This window comes from Salvelinus fontinalis, chromosome 39 (assembly GCF_029448725.1).
Source record: "Salvelinus fontinalis isolate EN_2023a chromosome 39, ASM2944872v1, whole genome shotgun sequence".
Taxonomy (NCBI): Eukaryota; Metazoa; Chordata; class Actinopteri; order Salmoniformes; family Salmonidae; genus Salvelinus; species Salvelinus fontinalis.
In genome coordinates, this window is record NC_074703.1 from 19674762 (window position 1) to 19688495 (window position 13734).

At 41.4% G+C, this 13734-nt stretch overlaps 1 protein-coding gene across 2 annotated transcripts in view; it reads left to right on the forward strand.

Moving 5' to 3' along the window:
* Nucleotides 1–3042: 3042 nt before the first annotated feature.
* Nucleotides 3043–13734, forward strand: part of LOC129838865 (copine-8) — a 141208-nt gene continuing 130516 nt past the window's right edge. The window contains exon 1 of one of the 2 annotated variants that reach the window (XM_055906098.1): nucleotides 3043–3297. In XM_055906098.1, the coding sequence (XP_055762073.1) occupies nucleotides 3221–3297 (77 nt within the window). In that variant the 5' untranslated portion in view covers nucleotides 3043–3220. The remainder of the gene's footprint in view (nucleotides 3298–13734) is intronic. The other variant, XM_055906097.1, reaches the window with a different exon arrangement.

Here is a 13734-nt window from a genome sequence, read left to right on the forward strand (position 1 = left end):
AGATCACAAAGTGAGCTAATTTCAAATCCATTCATATGCAAATACACTTTGATTTATACACTGGCTTGTCTGGCTGACATGTTTTCATTTTAAACAGGTATTCCCTTATTTACACTGAAATAATATTAGTTCTCTGTTGATGATTAAAATAAATACATCCTTGTGGTTGAACATATCAATTGTATGTCTTATGATATAATTAATAATGTTGAACTAACAAATACCATCAAGGGATACGTTACAATTTACAATAACGAACACCTTATGAAACAGCTGTGAAAACCAATCTAGCAATATTTTAGATTTAAATACATAACCATTTGATATTTTGTTCGTTAGGCAGCCGATAGTTCAAAGAGGGAGTGACACAAGGATGCGATCCTATCATTTACATTGAGTTGATTAGATTCAAATCTGGCTGTGTTTTCCTGTCTTTTGTTATAACTAGCAAAGTTCAAAGAAATGTTAGTTCAGGTTAGGCGTGAGTTTCTGCTTGAGTTTGGTTTAAAGGACAGTGAATTTGTTCCTACTTTGAGAACTTGCTACCAAGCTCTAATGTGTACCAGACACACATCGTGTTTTTTCTTAGAGACCATTCTGAACTGAAGACACGTGTTACCACGTTGTTTTAGCCTATTGGTGATAGTCATATACTCTGTATATTCTGTGATGTATAATGTATTTCATGTACACTGTCATTGTTTGTATGTCAATTCTTTCATCCTATTAGTTAAATAGAGTAACTGCATTGTTCGTTTTACAGAGTAATTATTTGATTGACCAAATGCTTAAAATTTAGAAGGTCTATTGGTAGTTGTTATTTACACTATACACGTACTGTAGCATACTCTTAGATATTACATTGACATCTCTGATCTGCTTGCCTCATTTAATTAATGCTAGAACATTGGTTGCCAGGATTAGCTATTTGTATCAAGTCTCTTAATCATTGCAAGGTAGAAATGTTCATTATAGTCATACTGAGTCGGTGATGCAATGATTCGCTATCTTGCTAGATCCTCCAGAGACGCACAGGGATTGCTGCATTTATTTTTTACAGAAAACCACGGCAATATAGGCCTACACTCAGGGAAAAATGTGCTATCTAGATCCTAAAAGGATTCTTCCGCTGTCCCCATAGGAGAACCCTTTGAAGAACCCTTTTTGATTCCAGGTAGAACCCTTTTTTGTTCAATTCCACAGATGGTTTTACATGGAACCAAAAAGGGTTGTTACTCGAACCAAAAATTGTTCTTTAAAGGGTTCTCCTATGGGGACTTTTATTTATTTTTATTTATTTTACCAGGTAAATTGACTGAGAACACGTTCTCATTTGCAGCAACGACCTGGGGAATAGTTACAGGGGAGAGGAGGGGGATGAGTGAGCCAATTGTAAACTGGGGATTATTAGGTGACCATGATGGTTTGAGGGCCAGATTGGGAATTTAGCCAGGACACCGGGGTTAACACCCCTACTCTTACGATAAGTGTCATGGGATCTTTAATGACCTCAGAGAGTCAGGACACCCGTTTAACGTCCCATCCGAAAGACGGCACCCTATACAGGACAGTGTCCCCAATCACTGCTCTGGGGCATTGGGATATTTTTTAGACCAGAGGAAAGAGTGCCTCCTACTGGCCCTCCAACACCACTTCCAGCAGCATCTGGTCTCCCATCCAGGGACTGACCAGGACCAACCCTGCTTAGCTTCAGAAGCAAGCCAGCAGTGGTATGCAGGGTGGTATGCTGCTGGCAATTGCCAGGACACCAGGACACTGCCATATAACAGTTTGGAACCGCTTTTTCTAACACGTTCAACCTGTTCAGTTTACCACATTTCATTCTTTACTCCAACATCTGCTGGTATTCAAAATAAAACACAATATAGCAACACTATCTTTGAACGTTTTCGTCAACCTCTGCTCAGACTTAAATAGCAGTGTCCCAAGATCCTCCTCCAGGGGTGACTGTAGCATCCTCAAATGGTCCACCACCTTCTACCAAACTGCCTTCTCATACAAAGCAATAAAGACATGGAATGGCCTCACCTGAACATGGATCAAGTCAAATCAGACGTGTGCACACTGAATTTGATCTAATAGGCAACAGTGGCATTTTTAATGCAACAGAATACACACTAAAAACGCATTACATTTCAATAGGTGCAATAATTTTGCTTTGATTACTTTGATTAGATTATGTGTTTGTGTCTATTTCAAGTCAAATGTACACTAGCCTACTCCCCTATCAACACAGTAAATAACATTGCCTACGTGCTTTCGATAATACGTCATCAACTCGTTTCAACAAAAAGTAATTATTTTCAAAGAAATCAAATTGGGCTTATAAACATAGTAGGCCTAAATATTTCCTAACGATATCACAACTTAAATATAGACTACTTACTCCTCAATTGGATCAAGGACATCTTGGTAGTTCTTTTCATCATCTCTAAGGAAACTATCTAGGGCAGACACTCGAAAACCGCTTCTGCCGCTTATTAAAAAAAAAATGTATGTCTGTGTGTCGTCGCCAAGCTTTCAAATACCGTGCCCATCTCTCACTCTATGAACGGTCACTGCTATCCAGATTCCTTGTGACGTCCTGCCGATAAACCCGGAACGAACACTAAACTTAACCATTTTACATTTATACTTGATAGAACTGGTAACAACACAGTCTGTGATTGGCTAACAACATTTAGATCTGCATACAGTGAGATAAAATAACATACCATGCCATGAGGTGTTGAGGGAAAGACAGATTACCTATAGATTGGACATCATCTTTTCTAGGCCATTAGCGATAACAGGAAATACACAAGCGTAGGCTACATTATAATTCAAGGTGGCTACTCAGAATATCTTCTTGCATGGGAAAAATGGTAAGTTTCTAACATTTATGGTTGAGATTTAATTAATATAAATAAACTATGCACATTATTACTTTCATTAACATGGGACACAGGCGTCACGCAGACGTTAGTAAGGCTTCATGTCATGTCAGGTGGTACGGTTGCCTAGGCTTATATATGTCTCTTATCACCACCCATAGACATCACTCCACCGCTAGTAGCCTACTCGGAGCATTCCTCTTCGTTCCGTCCACATGCATTCGTTCTCGTTTCACTAAAGGAGGTGTAGTTTGTCCGATTGCTACTGCTAAAAGGGGTTGGACAAAAATATTTTCCATCTTGAACAATTGCAATAGCTTCGCAACATGGCGTCAATAGGAGATTTCGACCCGCTCAATGCTTCCATCCCTGCCACCAAAGTTGAAATCACAGTGTCTTGCAGGTAAGAGAATGGCTTCAGTGTGACCCATTTTTTCGGGGGTTGGTATGACTGTCACGGAAGCAGGATATGGTATGGGCAAATATTTGGGCTTTTATCTGCCGTTCTGGTTGCAGTAACATTTTGAAGAAGTCAATGTTGTTCAACCAACGGCACTGTTGATAATTACTTTAGGCTACATCTAGATAAGAGTGCGGTGTTCAAATTTCTCCTTTGTTTTAGTTTTGGGTGGTAAGTTTACAATCAACTTTAGAACTATAGTCTATCAGGTATTTAATAGGCAGTAACCTGGCATTATTCCTGTTGGAGGACTGTCAATGGACATCAACAGCCTTGAATAGGCATAAACAACGAAACCAACATTCCCTATCTTGCTACACTGCCATATGTTAGAAGATTGTTCTCGCCGAATAATTTGACACTTGTTCTGACTCGTGGTTTGTTGTGGGCTGTCACTCCCGGAACTGATCAGAAGCACACAAATACATTGACATTTCACAAAAGGTAAACTATATGCCAGGAGTAGGTCAGTGATTTGATGTAGCCTATTCTAAGTGCAGCGACAGTCAGACATGTGTCTGTGAGCTGGAATAGAAGGGTAGGCTAGATATGGCGAGTTGAGGGTGTATCACTAGCCCGTTTCAAACCACCCTCTTTCTCTGGAGACGTGCCTTCCTGTTGCGTAACGGCTCCCCCGTCCTCGCCCAACCTTATATATTTAATGGGTCCTTTTAGAATAGTTCAACTGAGGGAATGCTGGCCTCACTGGGATGGGAATCATAGTGTTGTCACTGGACTGTCACTCGTTATTTAATGAACTGGTATTAAAGGAAAGAGGACACACAAAGTGAGACTTTCTAACCACTCAATTAATTTTTATTTGACGTTTTATTTAACTAGGCAAGTCAGTTAAGAGCAAATTCTTATTTACAATGACTGGCTACCCCGGCCAAACCCGGAAGACCCTGGGCCAGTTGTGCACCGCACTATGGGACTCATAATCACGGCAGGATGTGATACAGCCTAGATAACAGATGTCATATTGAAACAAAGTGTACCTAATTCACAATTTAATGACAGGGAAATTGATTTTATAACAACCACACACAATAACTAGTTACTCAATATCTGACCATACGATACTGAAACAGTAGCTTCATTCTTTAGAGGAATCAGTCCATTCAAATGTGTGATTTCTATCACCTCCAGGGAATAAGTCACATATTACCCCTTATGTGTCTGCCTCTGCAGAAGAGATGGAGGGTTGTGGCACTATATACATAAGGAATGTTAGGTAAATGCTGGTTCTGAGTCACGCTCTGGTGCCTGCTGGGCATGGAGGGGGTCAGTAGGGAATGCCTTCACACTCATCACACCCCAGAGAGGAGGTGAGGTACCATGGTAACGCGGCCAGGTGTGTGTGTGCCTAAAAGGCTGATCGCGCTCTCTCTCACCACATGTGCAAACAACGCTCTGCTCTCAAACACAAGTACACCCAAGCAGGCAGGCACACACACGGGAGAAGAGTCTCTCTCTCTCTCTCTCTCTCATATTCTAACTTAATTTCTTCTCTCTCTGCCCAGAGCTCCAATGGAGGCCCAGACTGTTAGTACAGATAACTCTCTCTTCCCTCCCTGCCCGCAGTCATCTGATATCATGTTTACATGTGGGTACTGTAGGCTACTGTAGGTGGATGGCTCTGCTCCGGTTAGGTTGGGCTATGCCTATTTACTGTCGTCATGACACAGTACTGTGTGGACCAGAGTCCAGTCAATATGAATAAAGGGCTGGTTTTCTCAGTACCCGTCGGATCGTCCCGGGGAAATGGATTCTTGGCTTGGTGTAATAAAGCACACCTAAAATCACATCAAATGTTATTTGTCGCGTACGCTGAATACAGCAGGTGTAGACCTTACCGTGAAATGCTTACTTACAAGCCCTTAACCAACAATGCAGTTTTAAGAACCCCCCCCAAAAGTAAGAGAAAAGAATAACAAATAATTAAAGAGCAGCAGTAAATAAAAAATTTACGAAACCTAACCGTTCTGGAAAGTATTTCATTGTACTAGCACTGTATTCCCAATTCAGTGATTGGTTCTATCTCTGTATGAGTTAGAATGTATGAATTGTTCAGATATTGCATTATCTTGCTATTTCCGTACATGGTACATACAGTTGAAGTCGGAAGTTTGCATACACTCATTAAAACTCGTTTTTCAACCACTCCACAAATTTCTTATTAACAAACTATAGTTTTGGCAAGTCGGTTAGGACATATAATTTGTGCATGACACAAGTCATTTTTTTCAACAATTGTTTACAGACAGATTACAGATCACTCTCTACTATTATTCTGACATTTTCCATTCTAAAAATAAAGTGGTGATTCTAACTGACCTAAGACAGGGAATTTTCACTAGGATTAAATGTCAGTTATTGTGGAAAACTGAGTTTAAATGTATTTGTCTCAGATGTATGTAAACTTCAACTGTACATCTGATTTGTTGTGTCTGGCTGGTTGTCTCTGTGATACTGTAGTTATTGTGTGGTTCCCTGTTGTACAGGGGAACATCACTCGTGTGGTGTCTGCCTGTGCTTATGGTAATCTGTGGTGTCTGGTTTTCTCAGTGCTTGTTCAGTGTCTAATCAGTGATAGGAGCACAGGTGTCAGAGCTTAAGGCCTCATTACCTCTCTGATTGAAGAGGAGGGCAGGGGGGCACCACAGGGACCAGTGGTACCATGACATGTTAGGGTGCATAGCGGGGCCCAATCTCCCCTTTTCTCACACCTCTCTCTCGCGTGTTCCTTTCTTTCACTTTTTTTCCTGGATACCTGTCAAGGTGTCTGTCCCCTCTCCCTGTCTCTTTCCTCTCTCTCCCCTTTCCCCCTCTCTCCTGGTGTTTTCTCTCCCTGTCGGTGTGTAACTGACTCTGACAGCGTCCTTGGGTGTCAGATCTTCCTCAACCAATTGGCTGACTTAATGACAGCCACTATTATCAATCCAAAAGTTTTGTGGACGTTTTTTTTCTGATGTCTCTGTGTGCAGTTCGAAGGAAGTTGACAACTAGAGTTAGCGGAATTGCTAAGTAGCGTTAGCATAATGACTGGCTTGCTAAACTACCTGTAACTTCCTTCATACTGGATGCAGAGACATAGAAAATATATATTTAAATATCCGTTATTGATCTCTTTTAAGGGAGCACTGGTCCAGCAAGCTTTCCTTGACTCTGGATTAGATTTGCAGATTTATAATTAAACATGTTTTGTTGACATTTTTGTATTTGGAGAACACAACGTGGGTTTCCTGTCCCTGAGGTTGTGCTCTGTTTCAGCCCAAAACAAACCAACTCCCTCAAACAACAGTCTTTTAGGGAGTAGGGGAGGGTAAGCATTGAGAAATAGTCAGGCATGGTCAACCTAAAATGAACTAAAAAAAAATGGTATCCACAAGTTCATCTGACTCTGGGGAAGTAGATACAGGGCCTCATTGCTAGACTTTGGACAGAAACTAAGAACCTTCCCTCACCCCACTTTCCTCTCAAATTAATATTTTAACCAATGTCTGGATGTCAGTTGGGTTAAAATATTTCTCCTCTGGCTGTTGGAACAAAATGATTTCTCTCTCTCCTCTAAAGGCTTGGCAGCCCTCCTGTACCCTGTCTGTCTGCTTTGTTTATGGAACTGAATGATGGCCTTTAATTTTAAATGGAAAGTACGATTGAGAGTGGGAACATGGCTCTAGCTTTGGGTGGCCTTGGACATCTTTCAGGTGACAGTCACAGGGTTATTGATGATGGCCAGTTTGGATGATGTCAGATATTCATTAGCTAAGGGACAGTTTGGTGGGGGGGCATATACACAACCAGTCACAATGTTTTAGTCTGATTAGGCTACTTCATATGTCTCCTGTAGGCATGCGCACCTTCATCCCAAATATAATTCCAGCGTCCTCAAAACGGCTTGACGTTACCCAGGTTTCCATCCAACCTTTTTATGTGAGTAAAGTACCTGTGGGAAAACCACTATCCCGATATCAGGGGAAAGCAGGCCATTTTATTAGGCTACAGATGAAATCATGATGAACTTCACAGGGCGGTCTTATTCTGACGACATGATGATCAATGCTCGGCTGCAGTTTGACAAATAAACGATTGCGCGCTTTTGTCCATAATAATCTCATCGTGTAGGCCAGGGGTGTCAAACTCATTCCACGGAGGGCCTAGTGTCTGCAGGTTTTTGTTTTTTCCTTTCAATAAAGCCCTAGACAACCAGGTGTGGGGAGTTCCTAACTAATTAGTGATGTTAATTCATCAATCAAGTACAAGGGAGGAGCGAAAACCCGCAGACACTCGGCCCTCCGTGGAATGAGTTTGACACCTGTGGTGTAGGCTATACCCACACTGTATCTGCGAGGTGTTGGCTAGAGCGCACGTGCCAAGACCAGAGTGGGCACATGCACTACACGTAAACACATTTCTTTGTGGCAAAACCATTAGTAGGCCTAGAGTTGAAAATGTGATGGAAACCCAGTTGTTTTATTGAAACAAAGTGTACCTACATCACAAGGAAATTCCCGTTAGATCTCTCACAATGGACTCAATTGAATAAAAGGGAAATTAATTTTATAACAACCACACACAATAACTAGTTACTCTATCGGACCATACCATACTGAAACAGTAGCTTAATTCTCTAGAGGAATCAGTCCATTCAAATATGGGATTTCTATCACCTCCAGGGAATAAGTCACATATTACCCCTTATGTGTCTGCCTCTGCAGAAGAGATGGAGGGTTGTGGCACTATATACATAAGGGATGTTAGGTAAATGCTGGTTCTGAGTCACGCTCTGGTGCCTGCTGGGCATGGAGGGGGTCAGTAGGGAAACCCATTTATTTTTTCTTCAGTCCATGGGAAGTTCTAAAGTAATTTTTATGTGCACTACATATTTAGTCAATATGATGGAAACACAACTCTGATGGGGAAAATCTGCATTTTTTGCATGGAAATCTGTCACCAATTGGATGGAAACCTTGCCCATAATCCAGTGTCCAGTGTCACTTTGCTTATGCCTGCACATCACAGTTCATCAGCAAACCCAAACATCTAAAGAATACGCTACAGACCAGCCAAAACAAGCTTGTAAGAATTGTACTTAAACCCCCCCCCCCCCCCCCAATACTCATTTTAAGCTGCTAAGATGGCGATCTGTAGAAAAAATAGTGTTATTCCAACTCTGTCTGGTCCACAGAATTATCAACGACTCCGCCCTCAGGGACCTATCCAACTGTTTCTCTATTTGTTAGCGATGTCCACCAGCATAATACCAGAGTCAGAGACTCTAATATTCACTGTTTGAACTATAATAGTCTATCTGGTGAGAACACATTTTTATATACCGGGCCCTGCTGAGTGGAACAAACTACCACAGCAACTCAATACCATGTCCACTTTTTAAAAAGCATTTCAAAAGCTGGCTAATGTGTGAACAGTAGAACTTTTTTTTTGTCTATCTCTATAATGTGTCTATCTACAGTGCATTGGGAAACTATTCAGACCCCTTTTTCCCCAAAAAGTTTTACGTTACATCCTTATTCTAAAATTGCTTCAATAGCAATTTTTTATGTCTCAAATCTAGACATAATAACCCGTAATGACGACAAAGCAAAAACTAGGTTTGTATACATTTTTGCAAATGTATTAAAAATAAAAAAACTATCACATTTACATAAGTAGTCAGACCCTTTATTCAGTACTTTGTTGATGCATCTCTTGGCAGCGATTACAGCCTCGAGTCTTCTTGAAGATCTCCCAGTCCCTGCCGCTGAAAAATATCCCCACAGCATGATGCTGCCAACACCATGCTTCACTGTAGGAATGGTGCCAGGTTTCCTCCAGACGTTACACTTGGCATTCAGGTCAAAGAGTTCAATCTTGGTTTCATCAGACCAGAGAATCTTCTTTTTTGTGGTCTGAGAGTCCTTTAGGTGCCTTTTGGCATGCTCCAAGCTGGGTGTCATGTGCCTTTTTTCTGAGGAGTGGCTTCCGTCTAGCCACTGTACCATATAGGCCTGATTTGGTGGATTGCTGCAGAGATGGTTGTCCTTCTGCAAGGTTTTCCCATCCCCACAGAGGTACTCTGGAGCTCTGTCAGAGTGACCATTTGAGTTCTTGGTCACCTCCCTGACAAAAGCCATTCTCCCCGAATGCTCAGTTTGGCCAGGCGACCAGCTCTAGGAAGAGTTTTGGTGATTTCAAACTAATTCCATTTAAGAATGAAAGAAGGCCAAAGTGTTATTGGGGACCTTCAATTCCGCAGAGATTTTTTGGTACCCTTCCCCAGATCTGTGACTTGACACAATCCTGTGTCGGAGCCTACGGACAATTCCTTCGACCTCATGACTTGTTTTTTTTCTCTGACATCCAATGTCAACAGTGGGACTTTACATAGACAGGTGTGTGCCTTTCCAAATCATGTGTCCAGTCAATTGAATTACAACAGGTGGACTCCAATCAAGTTGTAGAAACATCTCAATGATGATCAATGGAAACAGGATGCACCTGAGCTCAAATTCGATTCTCATAGCAAAGGGTCTGAATACTTATGTAAATAAGGTATTTCTGCTTTTTATTTTTAATACATTTACAAAATGTATAAACCTGTTTTTTTGATTTGTTGTTATGGGGTATTGTGTGTAGATTGAGGAACGCTTTATTAAATCCATTTCAGAATAAGACTAACATAACAAAATGTGGAAAAAGGGAAGGGATCTGAATACTTACCCGAATGCATTGTATGTAATTGTGTATGTACTTATGTGAAAAATAGGGACCACAGTTGAAATAAGTCCCTGAGTTTATTGTGCAATCACGGTCACTTTTTAAGATCTTTGTACTGTGTGTGTGTGTGTGTGTGTGTATATAAAATATATATATATATATATATATACACAGTTGAAGTTTACATACACCTTAGCCAAATACATTTAAACTCAGTTTTTCACAATTCCTGACATTTTAATCCTAGTAAAAATGTCCTGTTTTAGGTCAGTTAGGATCACCACTTTATTTTAAGAATGTGAAATGTCAGAATAATAGTAGAGAGAATGATTTATTTCAGCTTTTATTTATTTCATCACATTCCCAGTGGGTCAGAAGTTTACATACTCAATTAGTATTTGGTAGCATTGCTTTTAAATTGTTTAACTTAGGTCAAACATTTCGGGTAGCCTTCCACAAGCTTCCCACAATAAGTTGGGTGAATTTTTGGCCCATTCCTCCTGACAGAGCTGGTGTAACTGAGTCAGAATTCTAGGCCTCCTTCCTCGCAAATGCTTTTTCAGTTCTGTGCACACATTTTCTAAAGGATTGAGGTTAGGGCTTTGTGATGGCCACTCCAATACCTTGACTTTGTTGTCCTTAAGCCATTTTGCCACAACTTTGTAGAAGTTGAAGTATGCTTAATTTGGAAGACCCATTTGCGACCAAGCTTTAACTTCCTGACTGATGTCTCGATGTTGCTTCAATATATCCACATAATTTTCCTGCCTCATGAGGCCATCTATTTTGTGAAATGCACCAGTCCCTCCTGCAGCAAAGCACCCCCACAACATGATGCTGCCACCCCTGTGCTTCACGGTTGGGATGGTGTTCTTCGGCTTGCAAGGCTCTCCCTTTTTCCTTCAAACATAACCATGGTCATTATGGCCAAACACTTCTATTTTGGTTTCATCAGTCCAGAGGACATTTCTCCAAAAAGTACAATCTTTGTCCACATGTGCAGTTGCAAATCGCAGTCTGGCTTTTTTTATGGCGGTTTTGGAGCAGTGGCTTCTTCCTTGCTGAGCGGCCTTTCAGGTTATGTCAACATAAGACTCATTTTAATGTGGATGTAGATACTTTTGTACCTGTTTCCTCCAGCATCTTCACAAGGTCCTTTGCTGTTGTTCTGGGATTGATTTGCACTTTCCGCAGCAAAGTATGTTCATCTCTAGGAGACAGAATGCGTCTCCTTCCTGAGCGGTATGACGGCTGCGTGGTCCCATGGTGTTTATACTCGCGTACTATTGTTTGTACAGATGAACGTGGTACCTTCAGGCGTTTGGACATTGCCTCCAAGGATGAACCAGACTTGTGGAGGTCTACAATTTTTTTTCCTGAGGTCTTGGCTGAGTTTCTTTTGATTTTCCCATGATGTCAAACAAAGAAGCACTGACTTTCACGGTAGGCCTTGAAATACATCCACAGGTACACCTCCAATTGACTCAAATTATGTCAATTCGCCTATCAGAAGCTTCTAAAGCCATTTCATACTTTTCTGGAATTTTCCAAGCTGTTTAAAGGCACAGTCAACTTAGTGTATGGAAACTTCTGAACCACTGGAATTGTGATACAGTGAAATAATCTGTCTGTAAACAATTGTTGGAAAAATTACTTGTGTCATGCACAAAGTAGATGTCCTAACCGACTTGCCAAAACTATAGTTTAACCAAAAATTTGTGGAGTGGTCGAAAACGAGTTTACAAACTTCCAACTTCAACTGTATGTATGTGTATGTAATTTTCTTTCTACTGACAAATAAAATCAATCCAACTTGTGCAGGGGCCATTTGATGGAAAGAGACATCTGTTAGAAAACACCAACAATTTTAATGACATTTGGAGATTGTCAAGCCTTCGAGACTGGGTAGGGCTACAAGATAGAGAGGGATGTATTTTCTGTTGGTCGAGCTTGACAGTCTATTTATTGTGGTATTGAAAATGCAAACCATGATATTGAAGCGCACGAAGTCGGTATGTTTGGTTTATTGGTTGTGTGGTACTTTGGCACAGAAACCTGTTGGTGGAAAATGTGTTGCATATACAGTATTTGATGTAATTATACATATGGTATCCATGTTGAACATCTGATTTCCCCATAGCTGATCATTGTCTGCAGCCTCCTCTGATCGTAGTCTAAGCCTAATGAAACAGGCAGGGAGAGTGAGCTTGTCTGTGGTGATCAGCAAACCCTCAACCTTCTAGCCCTTGGCCCTGCTAGGCATCGCCTGTGCCACAAAAGCATGCTGGAGTTTTATATTTATACATTACATTACATTACATTTATATACACGGGGTCGCTACAGCTATTGTTATTTGTGGTTGTAAACATTACAAGGGGAGGGTAATATGAAAAATGTGTTTATGAACGGTCCTTAATTCACTTAAATTCTGTCTCAAGGGCAATGCCATTGTTTGAATGCTCAGGGTGCATCTTAGTACTGTGAAGTGTCAGCCTGTCCTTGACTCTTTTTATTTGTTTGCACTAAATTGAGAAGACCGGATTGGGGAGACCAGAATGGAGGAAGCAATGTGTGTGAGCAAAGTTACTCACTTTAGACATCAACAGATCACCATGGACAAAGGAATGGGAGGCAACGAGGAACCTGGATCACATGGTATTGGATGATTTGACCAGACCAGGTGTAGGCAGGCGGCGCATTCCAATATCCAATAGCCATGCAGGCTCGCAGGCATAAAACATGTGCACCACACACACACACACACACAAGCACACACACACATTTTATTGGCTCCAACCCAACAGTCACAAGTGATAAGAGTGAATCGTCTTTATTATCTCCAACAAACTTTCAGAATATGAACTAGTTCTATCTTACTCCCGAGCTGGAGATAGGCTATTAGACTAGACATTATAGATCCAGATCTGTCTGTTTTTATGACAGAAACCCAACAACATTCAACTAGTTCCTCTCTTGTCTTGAAGGTTCTTTTTGGTGCTTTGGTTCCCTCTTTGACTCTAGGAAGGGATTGTATTGCCCTTTTTGAACGCATAAAGATCAGCTAATGGCTTGTATTGGAGAAGTGACAAAAGTGTCTGGCTGGATTGAGCTGAGACGTGGGCCATGCTGTGACCTGGTTCAATACGCCGCAGAGACAGACAGGAAGATGCCTCCATTGTATCGCACATAGGAGAGGAGAATGAAAAGGGAGCGAAAGACCAATGGACATTTGGCTGGAACTGTGGGAGCTGAATGCACTTTGGAAGACCTTACAGGAGCAAAGTAACTAGTGGGATTTGCAATTCTGCTGAAAATGTGTGGGGCTGAAATGAAATTGGAAGACATGGTCTTTGAGCGTGGGTAATGGCCAGTGAGAGGGGGGGGGGGGGGGGGGGGGGGGGGGCTGTGTGTGTGTGTGTGTGGCAAGGTCCTGCCATGTAATCTGGTTTGGGTCTGCTTGGGGAGTCTCGCGCACCTCCTAAAGATCCACACACTGAGGAAATTACTTGACTGCTCCCAATACCCTGAGCTCTGAGGTGATTTTCTACATGGCTGGAAAAAACGTCCACAGAATTGTGTGTAATTTGTGTGTTGTGTGTGTAATCAGTAGAGCAGGCGATTTCCAGGGACCTCACGATACAATATGATCACAATACTTA